This window comes from Eschrichtius robustus, chromosome 5 (genome assembly GCF_028021215.1).
Source record: "Eschrichtius robustus isolate mEscRob2 chromosome 5, mEscRob2.pri, whole genome shotgun sequence".
NCBI lineage: Eukaryota > Metazoa > Chordata > Mammalia > Artiodactyla > Eschrichtiidae > Eschrichtius > Eschrichtius robustus.
The window spans coordinates 7615772-7633774 of record NC_090828.1 but is presented as its reverse complement, the minus strand read 5'-3'; the positions used below and the strand labels follow the sequence as shown (position 1 = coordinate 7633774).

The window sequence follows — 18003 nt, the reverse complement described above, 5'->3', positions numbered from 1 at the left end:
GATGGAGGGGCCCGTGTTAATGCTGGGGCTGCTGGCTGCCCTGGTCGTGTGTGGTAAGAGTGGCCATCACCCCTCCCTGGAGGGTCCCTCAGGACCCCTACCCAGGTCCCCCACGGCATGCTCCCCTCCCGTCCCCTCCTACGTGGGGCTCCCTCTCCCAGCGTCAGGCCCACCTCCCCACTTCCCACTGCCATTCCTCCCTGGAGGGGCCAACCCCCCGGGGCCCGCTCCAGGCCCAGCAGGACCTCAGGGCGGCGTCCTTCCCGGGCCCCTGTCCCCGACCCTCCCCAGGCAGCTGGGGCTTGAACGAGGAGGAGCGGCTGATCCGGCACCTGTTTGAGGAGAAGCAGTACGACAAGGAGCTGCGGCCCACGGCGCACAAAGAGGAGACCGTGGAGGTCACCCTGGCCCTCACCCTCTCCAACCTCATCTCCCTGGTGAGTGGCCCCTCCTGGCTGGGCTGGGGGACAGTGGCAGGGATGGCTTCCTGGAGGCCTGGCTGTCTCCCGGCCTGGGATGGCCGTGGAGGAAGGTCAAGGCCCCATCCCGGCCTCTGGTAGCTCCTCTCCCTGGGAAACGTGCTCGGGCCCTCTCCATGCCTCTGCGTGCTGCCCACAGGCCTTGGGCTGAGGATGCCCCGTTCCCTCCAGCTTCAGTTCTGGGTGCCCCCGTTTCGCACCCATGACACACGTGAGAGGCCATATGCCCACCCTGCTTCCTGGTCTATCCGTCCACTCCTGACTGCTGGGGGCAGGCAATTGTCGCGGTTTTCCCTGGCTGGCAGCCGAGAGTAGGTGCCTGGTGAAAGGGTGCAGGCCCCGGGGGGACAGTCCTCCTGTTTGATTACAGAAAGAAGTTGAAGAGACCCTCACCACTAACGTGTGGATTGAGCACGTAAGGAGAACACCCCGCACAGAGCTGGGGGTGGGGAGGGTGCAGGGCCCAGGTTCGCCTGTGCTCGCTTCTGCTTGGGGATCCCCAACCTGCCTCAGACACTGTCCTCCGGGAGGGACTGGTTCCTGCCTACAGACAAACCCCGGGCCCGACCGCCCTTCCCATCAGCTGGTGCTGCCACAAGCCCAGATAGAGGCTTCTGTGGATTAGGATCTTCACCTAGGGAAAATTGTCACAGTATCTTGATTTTATTAGAAGACACTGCCTGCTACCTGTCAGAAACTCCTAATACAGACGTAAGTCTTCTGTGTCCACAAGGGAAATTGTGCTCCCTCAGTGGTGCAGTGCACATCCTACACGGCGGTACCCAACAGACCTGAGTCCTGACTCTGTACCCACCTCCCCCAACCTCTTTTGTCCCAGCCCCAGACCCTGTCCAGTCTTCCCCCAGGGAAGTGGTTGGTCGGGGAGCGGGGGGAACGGGGGAGCCCGGACAACAGCAGAGCCCACTGCTGACATTTCTTTTGGGCTTCCAGGGCTGGACAGACAGCCGGCTGAAGTGGGATGCCAAAGATTTTGGGAACATCAGCGTCCTGCGTCTGCCGTCTGACATGGTGTGGCTCCCAGAGATAGTGCTGGAGAACAAGTTGAGCCGCAGCCCCCCCTGGCTTCCCCTCCACCACTCTGCCTCCCTCCCTTAGGCATCTTGAGCCTCCCCCTCCAGTCCCAAGCTTCTGACTGCCCGCCCTCCTCTGCCTCCCCCAGCTCGGCCAGTTCCCAGCTGGCCAGCACTCACTGTGGCCCTTGTCCCTATCCCCCAGCAATGACGGCTCCTTCCAGATTTCCTACTCCTGCAATGTGCTCATCTACCCCTCAGGCTACGTGTACTGGCTGCCGCCCGCCATCTTCCGCTCCTCTTGCCCCATCTCCGTCACCTACTTCCCCTTCGACTGGCAGAACTGCTCCCTCAAGTTCAGGTGCACCCACTTCTCCAGCCACCCCTCCCCCCAGGGCACCCCGCCAGGGGCTGAGGGAGGTAAACACCCTCAGGCAGAGGCCCCTGGTCTGTCCGGATTAGAGCTTCCCAGCGCCCCCGTGGCCCCGTCCAACCGTGAACCTCCTACGCTAGCCTTTCCCCATCGGTGGCACCAGCCAGCGGCTGAGGACCCCCCTCTGCCCACTACCCTCCCCAGTTCACTCAAGTACACGGCCAAGGAGATCACCCTGAGCCTGAAGCAGGATGAAGAGGATGGCCGCTCCTACCCCGTGGAGTGGATTATCATCGACCCCGAGGGCTTCACAGGTGCCGAAGCAGCAGCTGCTGGGTGGGCTGGCCCCTCAGACACCCCCCCTCGCCACGGATACAGTCACAGTGACATCCCCACCCCAGAGATGCACGTGTGCGCACACACACCTAGGACATGGACACACAGGGACACAGGCGTGCAGATAGACACAGACAGGCCAGACCCTTCCCGGTCTGAGCAGGGTTCCTGGGGATGGTGTGGCCGACAGATGAGGCGGGTGGTTAGCCCTGCTGTCCCCAGAGGGCCCAGGGGACGGTTGGGGCTTTGGCTGTCATCCTGATGGTGTGTATGTTGTCCCCTCCCCTCCCTGTGACCAGGCTCAGATCTTTTACTGGGCCCTACCGCTTGCCCCTGTCTGTCAGAGGAGACCCACATCCCGCTGGTCCCAAGGCTGGTACATCATGGGGAGGAGGGTTCTTACTCTCACTGCCTTGTTATCCCCAAGCCTCCTTTATTTGAACCACATATGGCCTCAGCTTCTATTTTTTTCCAAGGAGAAAAAAAAAAAATTGGTCCCAGAGGACAACTTCCCCCTTGTAGAGTGAAACTTCCATCCCAGCCCCCAGGGAAAGATACCCAGAAACAGAGCGTGAACACTCCTCCGTGCCCCCACCCCACTCCCAAGCCCCTCAGGCCCCTGCCAACAGGCCTGGCTGCGCCTCTGGGCTGGGTCACTCCACCCAGCACCCCCCCCCGCCCCCCGGCCTGCCCCAAGGCCCGCCCCCCACCCCACCCCACACCCGGCCCCCTTGCCCGGCCTGACCCCAAGGCATCCATGTGCCACCCTCAGAGAACGGGGAGTGGGAGATAGTGCACCGGCCGGCCAGGATCAACGTGGACCCCAGTGCCTCACTGGACAGTCCCAGCCGCCAGGACGTCACCTTCTACCTCATCATCCGCCGCAAGCCGCTCTTCTACGTCATCAACATCCTGGTGCCCTGCGTGCTCATCTCCTTCATGATCAACCTGGTCTTCTACCTGCCTGCAGACTGTGAGCCCAGCCCCCGGCCCCCTCCCCGAGGGCCCCTGAGCTCGGCCACCCCCGCCCTGCCCCTCACTTCCTCCTGGGAGCCACTTGGGGGTCACCACTGCTGGTGCTCCCTGCCCAGGGTCCAGGAACGAGGGGCACGTGGCCTGTCAGCGGTTGGGCTCTGTGACCCTGTCAGACATCCCCCAAGTGGACAGGGCCCCTGGGGGTTCCATCCCTCTTGGACCTCCCTTCTGCCTCTCACGATGGGCTTCCCAAGGACCCTAGGGAGAACTACAAAAGTGTCCCTCTGTCAGGGCAGAGATCGGGCCTTTGTGGTCACCACTGTGTGACCGTGGGCCTGGCTGTTGAGCCAATGGGTGGATAACAAGGTCTCTGGGAAGCCAGGGCATGGGACGTGCAATCTACGCACACCTGGTTCTAGAAGGGCACATGTCATCTGTGGTCACTTGGCTCCAGGACATTTACTATGAGCAGGGCACAGTGAGTTCCAGAGACAAATGTGACCCCTCCCCGGACCCTGACAGACAGGGTAGAAACTACAAGACTAGGAGTGCAGCCTGGGGGCGGTGGGGTGGGAGCTGGAGCCTGGCTGCGAGGTGCATTGCTGACCGAGAAGCAGCGCTGGGGCAGGGCCATGGACCCAAGACCACGGGGGCCAGCACCGCACAGCACACTCAGGGGCGCAGGTGGGAAGAGCAGGGCAGTGCTGGGCTGGGGTCTCGGAGCAAAGGGCTGAGAGCAGGAATGTCATCTGGGTGTGAGGATGCCCTGGGGCTTCCTGTGTGGGGGAGGGACAGAGAAGGTCTGTGATTTAGGAGAGCTGAGTGGCAGGGGATTGGCTAACGAGGAAAGCAGGGGTTCCTTGAGCTCTCACCCAGTGCCAGGCAGCGTCTGAGCATTTAACACACACTCTCTCACTTTGGCCTCCCAGCTTTTAATGGTTGAGGAAACTGAGGCACAGAGAGGTTAGTCTGCTTGCCCAAGGTCACCTAGCAGTAAGTGGCAGCTCCTTAGCCCAGGGCACCATGGCATTGTGAACAGTAGTGCAGGGGCCACCGTGGCACCCTCCGGGCCCTGGGCCAGAGGTCACAGCTAAGGATGGGCTCCCCAGGTGGCGAGAAGACATCAATGGCCATCTCGGTGCTCCTGGCCCAGTCTGTCTTCCTGCTGCTCATCTCCAAGAGGCTGCCAGCCACGTCCATGGCCATCCCCCTCATCGGCAAGTGAGTGCCGTCCCTGCCTGCCTCACCCCCCGCTCCTCGCCCGGGCGGGGGCTCCAGGCTGCACCTGTGCCCGCAGGTTCCTGCTCTTTGGCATGGTGCTGGTGACCATGGTCGTGGTGATCTGTGTCATCGTACTCAACATCCACTTCCGCACGCCCAGCACCCACGTGCTGTCTGAGGGAGTCAAGAAGGTGAGGGCTCGATAGCCAAAAGCTGGAGGTTGTCCACGTGCCTCTCTGCAGGGAGATGGGTGAAGCCACAGCGGTACACACGACAGGGGGTGCTACCCGGCAGCAAAAGTGCCCCTGCTGCCCCCCACGCCCCAGGCTGGATATTACATAAAAGAAGCCCGATGCTAAAGAGACTGCAAGGTTTCCTTTCTGTGAAGTTCAAGGACAGGCAAAACCAATCTTTAGTGCTAGAAGTCAGGATGGTGGTTCCCTCTGGGTGTGGGGAGGAATTGATGGGGGTGAGGCAGGAGGGAACATTTTTGAGATACAGTTCTTATCTTATCTGAGAGGTGTTTACACAGCTGAATGCATCTGTAAAATTTCACCTAGCTACATGCTTAAGATTTGTTGAGTCAACTGTGCGTTTGTTATACCTTGATTCAAAGGAAGGTGAGCACTGTGGGGGCAGGGTGCCCAGGAAGGGGACTGTCCTTGCCTCCTGGCCTCTGCAGGGCCACCTGGTTGTTTGGGGACAGCTGAGGATAGTTTAGCAACTTTTTTGGTCTTAGCCCTGCGTTGGGGGCATTTTTCTTACTTTTTTTTCTCATATATAATTCATTTTCAACAAATGAGTTCTTCTCCATGCTGTAAGGAGAGAGTTGGAAGCAACCTAATTGTCCATGAGTAGGGGATCAGAAGAATAAATGACAGCGTCAGACTGGGGAGCACTTTGTGGCAAGCCAGGAATGGAGTCACAGATGTTTGGATGTGTGAAGGTGACCCACGTTTGTAAAGTGGCCCCTCTGACCTGCCATAGCTCTTCCTGGAGACCCTGCCTGAGGTCCTGCACATGTCCCGTCCGGCAGAGGATGGGCCCAGCCCTGGCACCCTGATCCGGAGGAGCAGCTCCCTGGGCTACATCTCCAAGGCAGAGGAGTACTTCTCGCTGAAGTCCCGAAGTGACCTCATGTTTGAGAAGCAGTCAGAGCGTCATGGGCTGGCCCGGCGCCTCACCACTGCACGTGGGTCCCTAATGGCTTGGAGTTCGGCCCATCCGTGGGAGATGGGGTGAGGGCAGGCCCCATGCCCACCTCTGGCCTGGTGTCCACAGGTCGGCCCCCAGTAGGCTCTGAGCAGGCCCAGCAGGAGCTCTTCAGTGAGCTGAAGCCAGCTGTGGATGGGGCCAACTTCATCGTCAACCACATGAAGGACCAGAACAATTACAATGAGGTGAGTAGCCACAGGGTTGCTGTGTACAGATGTACGAGTAGTGCACTGATTGAGCACATCCTATCTTAAGGGGGCACAGTTCCCCTCAGAGATACCTACCAACTTAGATGGAGTTCACCGTGGGTGCAGATTCCAGACCTCTCGGGGAGGGGGATCCCCTGCCTAAAATCCCATAGCAGCGTGCGGGGCCAGGCACACACTCAGATATACACACAGGCACACAGCTCTGCCCTGCTGGGGCCACACTCTGGACCTCCCTTAGGGTCCCTTTCTTCTCCCAGCTGCCAATCATTTTCTGTCCCTGCTCAACTCCCAGCCTGATACTCCAGACAAAGCCAGACACTTAAAAGGCAGCCTTATATGGTTGTTCAGTACTATACAACTTTAAAAAATTCTCCCCTGACAAAGGGGCATATTTTTCTAGTTCACATACAGGCTAGTGGCAGCACTGAGAGGCTGGGAGGGAGTCTGTGGGCCTGTCTCCTGGACAGACAGAATGACCAGCCCCGCCTGTGGCTGGAGGTGGGCCTGGGCCCTTGCTGGGGACATGGCAGCACATCCCATCTGCTGCAAGCCCGAGGCAGGCCCCACAGATACGCCAAGGCCGTGGGCCCCAGCTTGGGGTGTGAGTCTGTGGTTTGAGGGCCCTTCTTACCCCACTGTCTCTGTCACCCTTGCCCCCAGGAGAAAGACTGCTGGAATCGGATAGCCCGCACAGTGGACCGACTCTGCCTGTTTGTGGTGACACCCATCATGGTGGTGGGCACAGCCTGGATCTTCCTGCAGGGCGCCTACAACCAGCCTCCACCTCAGCCTTTCCCTGGGGACCCCTTCTCCTACCGGGAGCAGGACAAGCGCTTCATCTAGAGTGGGCCTGCCCTCCCTGGCCTGGCCCAAGAACCAGGGCAGGCGGTTGGCCCGAAAGGGATGTACAGGGGGTGGGGAGGATAGCTGTGTGGACAGGAGTGTCTGGGAAACAACCAGCTCTTCCTGGGCAGACCAATTCCCAGCCCTGAGACTTTGAGCCCAGTTGGTCCCGCCAGGCTGGGGCAGAGATGAGCTGAGGTCAAGGGAGGGAGGGGGAAGCGCTAATTCTCAACAGTGGTTCCTTTGCACATAAAGCCAGGTGCCACCGGAGAAGGCCTGAGAGTGGACATCGGCTGGGGGTGGGGCAGGACGATCTGGGGGGAGGCAGAGGGCTGGCTCAGGGACCAGGGAGGATGCCACTCAGGCTGGCCTTTTGGGACCCCTCTGTGAGGGGTCAGAAAGACGGAGACATCTTCTTGCCTCCCCCTCCCCCAAGTGGGGGTGGAACAGGTGGGGTCCTGGGCCTTTACTTCCCGGCTCCTCCAGCCACCTCCTTCCGCCAACCCCTTAGTCTTGGGCTTCTGAGGCCCCACCTGGAGCCGAGGTTGGGGATGCCTCTCTCTCCAGGCCCACTAGGGAAGGAGTTTTTTGGCAGGTTCGGGAGCATCAGGATTGCAGAATGGCCTTCCCCAGCCCTTTCTGCCTTGGCCACTCTATCTTCCCCGCCCTGGGAAGCTGAGGATGGGGGTGGAAGGGTCAGGTTCAGCACCCACAGAGGCCAGAGGTCAGCCTGTCAACCTCAGGTCACACGCACCATCCTAAAGCCCCAGAACTCGGCCATCCCCCCAGGCTTGTCCCCTTGAGCACCTACTCCTCCTCCCCAAAATAGGGTTGCCAGACAAGACTTGGGACATACTTATACTAAAAAATGATTCATTGTTTACCTGAAATTCAAATTTAACCGGGAATCCTGTACTTTAATTTGCTAAATCTGGCAACTCCACCCCAAAGGGAGCCCCCGCCAGTCCTATCCCAAAGGCCAAGGGCTGAGGTTGCAGGAGCCGGAGGATGTAGTTCTGTGTGGTAGACCACCTCCAAGGTGGCCCCAGTGAGCCACACCTCCTGGCATTCATACCCTCCCACACGGTACCAAGATTGGTCTGTGTGACTGATAGAAGGAGGCAGAAGTGACAGTGTGTCACTTCCAAGATCAGGTCGTAAAAGACATTGCAGCCACTCTCTTTCTCTCTCTCTTGCTCTCCCTCCCTCATTCATTCTTGGTTGGCTCTCTGACTTTGGGGAAGCCAGGGGCATGATGAGCAGCCCTGTGGAGAGGTCCAGATGGCAAGTAACTGAGGCCTCCGGCCAACAGTCCTGTGAGTGACCTTGGAAGTGGATCATCCAGCTGAAGTGGCTCCTTCAGCCACAGTGGAGCCTTCAGATGAGATCGTATCCCCACGAAAGCCTCTGAGCCAGAGCCACCCAGCTAAGCTGTCCTGGATTCCTGACCCTCAGAAACTGTGTGAGATATTAAACGTTTGTCATGTTAAGAGACAAAGCTTTGGGGTGGTTTGTTACACTAGCAGTGTGATCTTGGGCGAACCACCCCTCATCTCTCAGCTTCAGTTTTCTCATCTGCAAAGTGGATAAGTCCAGCTCATGAGGCGTCTTGAAGATCAAATTTGCTAGTAGGAGTAAAGGTAGTTACATGTGTCCTGCTAATTTTAGGGGTGGTTATTTATCTCATTCCTCATTCGTGGGCCTCAGTCACTGAGGACAGGCCCTTGGGGCCCTCACAAGGGCCTCCTGCATCCAAGCCTGGCGTGGTGACTGACAGGGGACTGGAGCAGGTTGGAGGACCTGATTCTTCACCTCCTTGATGTGCAGGCTTGAGTCTCCCAGCTGAACCCACGTCCCTCAGAGGGAATCAGTGACCTCATAAGCTCAGGTATATAGAAGGCAAAATGTTTGGTTTTCCCATGGAACTGAAGAAAAGATAAACCATTTAAAACCAAAACTGACCCTACTTACTTCTGCTTTCCAATATGAACCTTCTGAAAATTCAAGGTACAAGTCTTTAATTTTTTCCCCTCTGAATAGGAAAACTAGCTTAGACTTACACCCTTCAGATGAGCAGGCAGTCCGGGTCTTCCCTGGAATTTTTCACCAACTCTGGGGGGTCCCTGTCTCGTGCCCAGAGACAAGAGGGCCCAGATCTGATCCCTCAACCACTGTCGTTGCTTTGCTTCGCCACATGGTGACGCTGTTGGCAGCAGGTTTTACACAGTCCAATACTGAGGCCTCAGTGTGTCAAGCCTGCTCAGGTGGCTGTAAACCTTTCAGAGAAGACAACCCCCAATGCCCCACCAGACCAAGGGTGACTCTTTAGCAGGTTCCCAGGGTCACAGTGGGTCCCCCGACAGCACCCACTTCCCCAACACTCCAGCCCCAGGGTGCTGTCAGGACTGGTCCACCCTCTGGGTGACATGGAACCCCATCTCCTTCCCTCCCAAGGAAGTCATACCCACAGGGGCCAGCTTCCCATGAAGCCAGAGGGAGTCCCTACACACTCTCCCCAGGCCAGCAGGGCTACCCACCCTCTTTCAAAGGGCGATGAATCCATCAGGAACGCACTGGGCTGTAAGGAACAGAAAAACCCAGAGAACCGTGGTTTAAAAGAATAATGTTTCCTCTTTCTTTCTCACATAGTAAGAATCTCAAGATGGTGGCTGCTGCATTGGCTCAGCTGCCCCACAAAGCTATGAGGGACCCGGCTCTGTGCTCTCTGCCCAGCCCTCCCTCTTAGCGTGCTGGCTTTGTCCTCCGGCTTGTTGCCTCAGGTAGCACAGTGACTGCCACAGCTCCACACTTCACATCATGTTCAAGGCAGGAAAGGGGAAAGCGATTTCTGACCCTTCTATCAGGAAGAAAACGCTGAAGCCCCTCAGCTGACTTCAGCAGACACTCCATTGGTCAAGATGTTATCACACGGCCACCCCATCTGCAAGTGAGCCTGGGAAACAAGCATTTTGCTTGTCCAGCCTCTGGAGTAGAAGGCGGCAAAGTTGTTAGTGAGTGAGGACTACAGATTTTCTCTTAATGCAGCGATCCCCAACCTTTTTGACACCAGGGATCGGTTTCGTGGAAGACAATTTTTCTGCGGACCGGTGGCTGCGTGGGGTGGGATGGTATCAGGAGGTGATGCGAGCAACGGGGAGTGGCAGATGAAGCTTCGCTCACCTCCTGCTGTGCGGCCTTGGTTCCTAACAGCGCGCAGACTGGTACCGGTCCGCGGCCCGAGTTGGGGGCCCCTGTCTTAATGGGCCCCATACTTCCCCCCTTAACCCTTCCAGGGCCGAAACTGCCACTCCTCAGAGATGCCTCATCCCCCTGAGAACACCAAAGGGACCTCTCGGAGCAGAGAGGAGGGGAGAAAACAGGGGTTAAAATCTGCATCCAAAAAAACTTTAAAATAAATAAAATCTGCATCCAGAGGGAGGTGGCACAGTTCCTACCAGAGGGAATTCAACCTCCAGAGTCTTCCTTTTCCCTCCCAGACACTTGTAGGGAAGGGGAAAGAGAAAGTCAGAAATGTCGGGCGTCAGCTGACTACCTATGCCTGGGGTGGTGGAGGGGGAGGGCGATAGGTGGTCCATGATTTAGCAGAAGCCATTAATTATCTGGGGCAAAGAGCCATCTTGGAGGGGAGCAGAGAGGAGGAGAGATACTGCTCTGCAAAACGGGTGAGGGAGTTGAGTCCAGGGGACACCAGAGGGCAAAGTGGGGAGAAGGAGCCATTGGCTTTGTATACTCCAGGGAAAGTGGGCTACACAGCTAGATGCATGGTGAGAGCGAAGTTTGGGGGGGTACTGGGGGCGGGCCTGTCCAGGAAAACTGAGTGTGGGGCCCAGAGCAGGACCGAATGCAAGGACCGAGGTAGATCAGGGAAGACAGGGGCCACCACTGTCATCCCCCTGCCCACCGCAAAGTCCTGGAGAAGACAGCAGAGACTTGTGGCCCCGCTGCAGGGGGCTGGGGTCTGAACCAACCTCATCTGGATCTCCAAGGACAGGGCCCGTGGGCTGACTTCTAGTTTACTGACACATGCTAAAATGCCACAGACACCATTTGCTTGGGGGGAGGGGGACACGTCCTCAAATGCTGCTTTCCCTCCAGCCCTCAGAGGCCTCCACCACCCTCTCCCACAGGAGGCTGAAGGGTGGGAGGCACATATGGGAACCTGTGTTTTCCGTCTTGCCCACGTATTGGGTCATGTTGACCTGTCTGCTTCGAATAGCTGGTCAGAAGACAGGTGGCCAGCGGACAGCAGGGCCCTCGGCTCCTAGATCAGCCTCAGCCCCACTCTTCCCCTGACCACAAACCACAGCGTGGATGGAGCTGCTTTTCTGGCCCCTCTAGGTCCCGTCATCTGACTCTACAGGGGCCACGACCTTGATCTTGCCTGCCTGCCCCCCTTGGACTGTGAGATCCTGTGAGCGGCTCGGGCTCATCCCTGGGTCCCCCTGGCCTAGAGTTGTCCTGCCACACACTGGGAACTCCGTAAATCTGTGGATGATTTAATAAATACTGAGGCCCCACTGAGGAGCCCCTATTCAGGGGCTGTCCTATTCCCTGGAGCCTGCGTTCCAAATCTTCCTTGGCTCTCCTTCCTTTTAAGCTTACCAGACCCGAGTTCCACGCCTCAGAGACCAGAGAACCCTGACTTGACCCCCTCATTTGCATTAAGGTGTCATTGCCTGGGGGCCCTAGTGCATCTCTCCCATAGGCACTTGACCCTCCAGTGTCTCGGTCTAGTGGAGTGACCCATGAAGATGTCAGGGACCATGTCATAGAGAAACTCAGGTACAAAACATGCTTACCCAACGGCCTTCACACCTCCCCAGATCCTGACCCGCTGAAGGGGGCAGGAGGAAGGGTCCTCGGTCGGGGCCCTTCCTCAGCGCTCTGCCTTTCTCTCCCACACCCATCTGTCCCCGGCTGCGTCCCCAGCCCCCCGGCTGGAACATGGATGGAGGACTGGGTCGGCTGAGCCTGAGAGTGGGGATGGAGGCTGGACCGTCTCTGTTGGGGCAGACAGGGCCCCTCTGTTCTCCCCAGCCCGGGTAACCTGAGCCCGGCATTGTGTCCATCCTGGAACAGCTGACAGCGCTGTGGTCAGACAGCTGGTGGGGCTGGCCTGGCTGGGCTGGCTGGGGAGGGAGTGTGGGCTGTTACATGAGACCCAGAGTCTGCATCCCTCTATCCCAGTCCCGAGGAGCTGCAGTTCCACCCCTGTCACTGCAGAGAGCTGTGGCACCATGCACGGGGGCCAGAGGCCGCTGCTCCTTCTGCCACTGTTGGCTGTCTGCCTGGGTGTGGACACAGGGGGTCTGGGGCCTGGAGAGGCCAGGAGCAGGGGTCCAAGGCCTCAGGGGATGGAGGGTCTGGGGGGCTACTGGAGCCTGTCCCCCACACCCGGTTCCCTACTTCTCCATGTCACACCCTCCCGTGGCCTCCCCCTCATTCTGCCCCAAAGCCCCTGTACCCAAGCTCACCGCTGTCTGTCGCAGGAGCCCAGGGCCGGAACCAGGAGGAGCGTCTGCTCGGGGACCTGATGCACAGCTACATCCCCCACCTGAGGCCCGCCAAGCACGATTCAGACGTGGTCAACGTCAGCCTGAAGCTCACCCTCACCAACCTCATCTCCCTGGTGAGCACAGGCCTGTAGGACGGGGTGGGAGGGGATCCCACCCTGCCCCTGGGATCGGGGGGAGAGGAAGGGGCTGGCTCCGGTGGCCGGGAGCAGGCAGGGCCCACCGGGGAGAGACCAGGGAGCTGGAAAACTCCCATGGGGAACTCCCAAGAGGCTGGGGTCTTGCAGGGACTACCACCTGGGGGCTTAGCCCTCTGTTCTGCACCCCCAGAATGAGCGAGAGGAGGCCCTCACCACCAACGTCTGGATAGAAATGGTAAGAAGCCGCCCTGCCGCCCTCTTTTCCTCTAGCAGCTCCCACCCTGGGGCCCCAAGGCCCTCACAGCTGCCTGTTTCCCTCCCATCCCATCCCTGCCTCTCCTGCCCCCCCGGGCTGGGCCCCCATTCCTGGGGGTCGGGGGGCCTGGCAACCCCTCCCCCCGCAGCAGTGGTGTGACTACCGCCTGCGCTGGGACCCACGTGACTACGACGGCCTGTGGGTGCTGCGGGTGCCGTCCACCATGGTGTGGCGGCCGGACGTCGTGCTGGAGAACAAGTGAGGAGGCGGCGTGGGCAGTGGGGGGACAGACAGACACAAGGGCGGGCCCAGCAGGACAAGGGGGCTCTGGGAGAAAGAGGCAGGCGAACAGAGGGTGCAGCCCGGGGACACCGTGGGCACTGGGGCGCGGGGCTAAGGGTAGGGCCCGGGGCCAGCAGACCTGATCCCAGACCCGGCTCCACCACCTCCGGGCTGGGCCGCCTGGGTGGGCCGCCGTCCCTCTAACGTGGGGACGAGGACAGCTCTCTCGGGAGCCCACAGGACAGGCGCGGGAAGGGCTGCCCTCTGGCTCTGGCACTCTGTGGGAGCTTAACCACTGTCAGTTGCTGTCATGACCATTAATGAAGAGAGTTGGGGAGAGTGGCAGCGATTAGGAGCTGGGCCGAGGGAGCCTGGCGCGTGGGGGGTGGGGAAGGGGGACGGGGAGGGGGCTGGGGGAGGAGTGGTCCCCAGGCCAGGAGGAGACCGGGCAGGGGTGTGGCGGGCTGGGAAGGGTTGGTGTCCCCGGGCCCCATCCACACGTGGCCTGGCCTGTGCGCAGCGTGGACGGCGTATTCGAGGTGGCCCTCTACTGCAATGTGCTCGTGTCTCCCGACGGCTGCGTCTACTGGCTGCCGCCCGCCATCTTCCGCTCCTCCTGCCCCGTCTCTGTCACCTACTTCCCCTTCGACTGGCAGAACTGCTCCCTCATCTTCCAGTAAGGCCATTGGCTGGGGTGGGGATTTCGGGAGCCGCTCTAAGAGGGGCCCTGGTCGGGTGGGGACCCGAGGGCCTGGCTCCACCTCCCTGGGGCCTCTGCGTCTGTCTCAGGCCCAGATGCCTGAAGATGCCCGTGTCCCTCCCTGCTAAGCCTCGGTCCCCTCACTCATCCTCCTTCACTGCCTCAGTTTCCCTGCCTGTGCCCGGAGGAGAGACATCAGTGACTGGGATGGGTGGGCGAGAAGGCACACACACGCCGACACACATGCACACCCACACTAGACCGCTACGCCCTACAGCCCCATGGAGAGGACGGCGCTGTCTCAGTATCCTCGTCCATTAATGGGGGAAAGGGGGTCTGTGAGAGGGTTTCCCCGGATTTTAGAGGAACAGTCTTCCTGAGACCCTCCTCAGTAAGCAGACCCGAGAGGTACACACTGTTCTCCTCTGTTCTCACCATTGGCCCCTCCTGCCCTGGAGACGGTGGGAGGGAGGAACACGGGGTGGCCCTGGGCTCTTGCCCCCAGGGGAGCACATTGAGCTGCAGTCTCCTGGTCCTTGAACACAAACTTCTCCCGACCCCAAAGAGCCTGACTCCCCGCCCCAGCCCCATCTCGTGCCAGGGTTTTGTGGAGAACTCAGAAATTCCTGGCTGCACTTTTTGAGGCAAAGCGGCCCACAGTTGCCCTCAGGTGATGGTCTATGTGACCTCATGGGTGAGTCTACTCACACTCAAATTTATCCTCTTTCCCTCCCCATCTCCCAGGTCCCAGACCTACAGCACCAACGAGATCAATCTGCAGCTGAGCCAGGAAGATGGTCAGACCATCGAGTGGATTTTCATAGACCCCGAGGCCTTCACAGGTAACCTCCACCCAAGGCCCCTGCTGGACCTGGCTGTGCGGGCAGGGCCAGGCTGAGATCACGCCCCCTCCCGTGTAACACAAGATGAAAACTACAGTAAACCACAAAATACATATATTTAAAGGTCCAGCAAACCTCTGATTTTCCCCATGAAAATTACTCCAGTTTTGGCGGGAGGGGGATCAAGCATCCATCCTCCCACACTGTTCCCATCCCTCAATGGCGCTCCTTTGGGCACATGCTGGTTGCTCTGTAGCTGGGTCACACGGGCTGCAGGGATCTGCCCGCCCGCACTCCCTGTGCCCACCCCAGCCTGCTGCCCGCAGAAAATGGAGAGTGGGCCATCCGGCACCGGCCAGCCAAGATGCTGCTGGATGAGGCGGCACCAGCCGAGGAGGCCGGCCACCAGAAGGTCGTCTTCTACCTGCTTATCCAGCGCAAGCCCCTCTTCTACGTCATCAACATTATTGCGCCCTGTGTACTCATCTCCTCTGTGGCCATCCTCATCTACTTCCTTCCTGCCAAGGGTACCTAGCGCCTGTGGGAGGGGAGCCATGGCCCCGGCCGGCAGCACAAGGGATAGCTGGAAGGGCAGAATGGCACCATGACCTGGGACCGGGGACGTGGACTCCTTGTGGGGAGGGGGGTGCCCCACGGTGGGGAGGTTGAGATCCGCTCTGAAGGCCTCTTGGTCATGGGCAGCGGGTGGTCAGAAGTGTACTGTCGCCATCAACGTGCTCCTGGCCCAGACTGTCTTCCTCTTCCTTGTGGCCAAGAAGGTGCCCGAGACCTCCCAGGCGGTGCCACTCATCAGCAAGTAAGGCCGGTCCTCATGCCTGTGCCCACCTCCTCCCCTCCCTTCTCAGGAACACAGGGTACTGCCCTCCTGCCACCCCCATCCCCATCATCCTCAATGCCAGCCCATCACCCCAAGGGATCTGGGGGAATCAGCCACTATGGGTGGGGATGTTATCCGGGGTGGAGTGTCGAAGGGCCAGCCCCACCTCCTGCCTACCCCACCCCGGCAGGTACTTGACCTTCCTCCTGGTGGTGACCATCCTGATTGTTGTGAATGCTGTGGTCGTGCTCAACGTGTCTTTGCGGTCCCCACACACACACTCCATGGCTCGAGGGGTCCGCAAGGCAAGCTCCCTGCCCCCGCCCACTCCAGCATCCTCCTGCCCTTTCCGCTTACATGCACCTTCCCCTGCACTCCTGTCCCTGGGCATATTCCTCACCTACCACATTCAGCAGCTAACCTGCCCCATGTGCATCTAGAAGCACATGCCCAAATGGATCAATAATAACATCAGGCGCTTACTATGTGGCAGGTGTATTACGTATACTAACTTACTTGATCTTCATAAATCCCCTGTGAAGTGGGTATTAGTATCATCTCCAGTTTACATATGAGGAAACTGAATCACAGAAAGGGTAAATAGTTTACTTGAGGTCGCATGGCTAGAAAGTGGAGGAAGCAGGATTCTGCCCGGGCAGTCTGGCTCCAGTGCCCGTGTGATCTGCAGCCCACCTGCAGCAGTCAGCTAGGACCCTTGTTACAAATGCAGATTCCCAGCCTACCCCAGGCATCCTGGGCCAGGGGTGGGGCCCAGGAACCTGTGTTTCCAGCAAGTGCCCTGGTGATTCTTAATGTGCACAAAAGTTTGGGGGCCCAGGTTCAGTGTCTGGCGCAGAACAGGTAAGCTGTACCAGGGCCAAGCCACTGCCCCTGAAGTGCAGCCTCCAGGCCCCCAGTGCATGAACCCTTCGTGCCAACCATCACCTTCTGCTCCGAAGCCCCGCCTGGCCGCCCAATCACCCAGGAAGGTCTGCTGGCCGCTAAGCTAAGCCACCCATGACATCCCCTCTTCAGGTGTTCCTGCGGCTCTTGCCCCAGCTGCTGCGGATGCACGTTCGCCCGCTGGCCCCAGCGGCTGTGCAGGACGCCCGGCCCCGGCTACAGAATGGCTCCTCCACGGGGTGGTCAATCACAGCTGGGGAGGAGGTGGCCCTCTGCCTGCCCCGCAGTGAACTCCTCTTCCGGCAGCACCAGCGCAATGGGCTAGTAAGGGCAGCGCTGGAGAAGCTAGGTGAGGCAGGGGGTGTGACACTGGGGACACTCCTCCCCAGGGACTTCAGACAGGAAGTGTCTGTTGGCCAAGGTGCCAGGGACAGCAGATGAGTGTTGGGCAAGTGTCCAGGTTGGGGAGAGAGGGGCTGGGGTCTCTAAGGAGAGGCCACTTTCTCAGACTGTTTCTCCTCCATTCTACTCCCAAACCTTACTCTCTCTCTTCCACAGAGAAAGGCCCGGAGTCAGGGCAGAGCCAGGAGTGGTGTGGCAGCCTGAAGCAGGCCGCCCCAGCCATCCAGGCCTGTGTGGAAGCCTGCAACCTCATTGCCTGCGCCCGGTACCAGCAGAGTCACTTTGATAGTGTAAGCCAGTCAGGGGTGGGGCTGGGGTTTGAGTACCTGGTGAGGGACTTGGACCTGAGATGGGGCAGGATGAGTGGGGTGGCCATGGTAGGGCAATAGGATGGAAAAAGTGGAACTGCGAGTGGGGCCAGAGGCCCGTGGAAGAAGCCAGGTTGAGGCCTGGAAGTAGGTGAGAAGGGCTCAAGGAAATGAAGAACAGAGGCCTGCTGGATGGCCAAGGTTGGTACAGGGATCCAGCTTGGTGCCACCACTGGTCATCTCATCCCCTGCCTCTCACCCTCAGGGGAACAAGGAGTGGTTCCTGGTGGGCCGAGTGCTAGACCGCGTCTGCTTCCTGGTCATGCTCTCGCTCTTTGTCTGTGGCACTGCTGGAATCTTCCTCATGGCCCACTACAACAGGATGCCTGCCCTGCCATTCCCTGGAGACCCCCGCTCCTACCTGCCCTCATCCGACTGAGCCAACCAATTGCTGCTAGCCATGTGGAGTCTTATCAGCTGTGTTCTGCTGCTGAGGTCATGAGTATGCTCTTTGGGAAGCACCCTTCAGGGCCATGTGAGCCAACCGTTCCTGAGAAAAGCTGGGGAAATAAAAAGACAGAGCTGGAGCCCTGGAGTGGTTGGGGATGGGATGCTGGCAGAGTGTGTTAGTGGGATCAGCACCTACATGGCACTGGCTTGCTATTCCTGGCACTCCCCTCACTTGAGCAAAGTGTTATCAACTCCCATCATTTCTGAAGCCCTAAGGACTCTTGTTTTATCCTATCCCCAACTAGGCAAGGTCCTATCCCTCCAGGCCTGGGCCTCCCTTCCTTTTTACAAGTTCCTTGCAGGCTCCTAAAGGAGGGAAGTCAAGAGAGAAGTGAAGAGTAGCAGCCAATGCTCTATCGAAAGAAGGGGAGCAGCCCACTCCAGCTGGCATCTGCCTACTTTCTTGGGGCTGTAAGCACCCAATACTCATGTGCACCAGTGACCTTTCCATTCAGATGCATTTTTTTGCCATCGATCACCATTTTATGAGTTTTATTATCTTTTTTCATTGTTAAGATAAGAGCTCCTCACAGCATTATGGATAAGCAAGAATCACTATTCCCCCATGTTTAGGATGGGCAAATTGGGGCCTAGAGTAAGAGGGGC

The 18003-nt window shown here is 58.9% G+C and overlaps 2 protein-coding genes across 3 annotated transcripts; both read left to right on the top strand.

Annotated features, from left to right (window-relative positions):
• Position 1: 1 nt before the first annotated feature.
• On the top strand, positions 2-6682 carry CHRND (cholinergic receptor nicotinic delta subunit). 2 transcript variants are annotated; one of them, XM_068543732.1, is made up of 12 exons: positions 2-53; positions 292-437; positions 850-894; positions 1431-1540; positions 1716-1871; positions 2088-2197; positions 2992-3192; positions 4304-4415; positions 4492-4606; positions 5403-5607; positions 5697-5815; positions 6500-6682. In XM_068543732.1, exons 1-12 carry the CDS (start codon positions 2-4, stop codon positions 6680-6682), a joined length of 1554 nt encoding a protein of 517 aa, XP_068399833.1. The 2 variants fall into 2 exon arrangements, with proteins under 2 accessions (XP_068399833.1, XP_068399834.1); XM_068543733.1 differs by lacking the exon at positions 850-894.
• A 5258-nt stretch (positions 6683-11940) lies between these two features.
• CHRNG (cholinergic receptor nicotinic gamma subunit) lies at positions 11941-17326 on the top strand. Its single transcript, XM_068543731.1, has 12 exons — positions 11941-11995; positions 12193-12332; positions 12547-12591; positions 12761-12870; positions 13415-13570; positions 14339-14436; positions 14763-14963; positions 15139-15253; positions 15465-15579; positions 16310-16526; positions 16736-16869; positions 17153-17326. Exons 1-12 carry the CDS (start codon positions 11941-11943, stop codon positions 17324-17326), a joined length of 1560 nt encoding a protein of 519 aa, XP_068399832.1.
• The last annotated feature ends 677 nt before the right edge of the window (positions 17327-18003 follow it).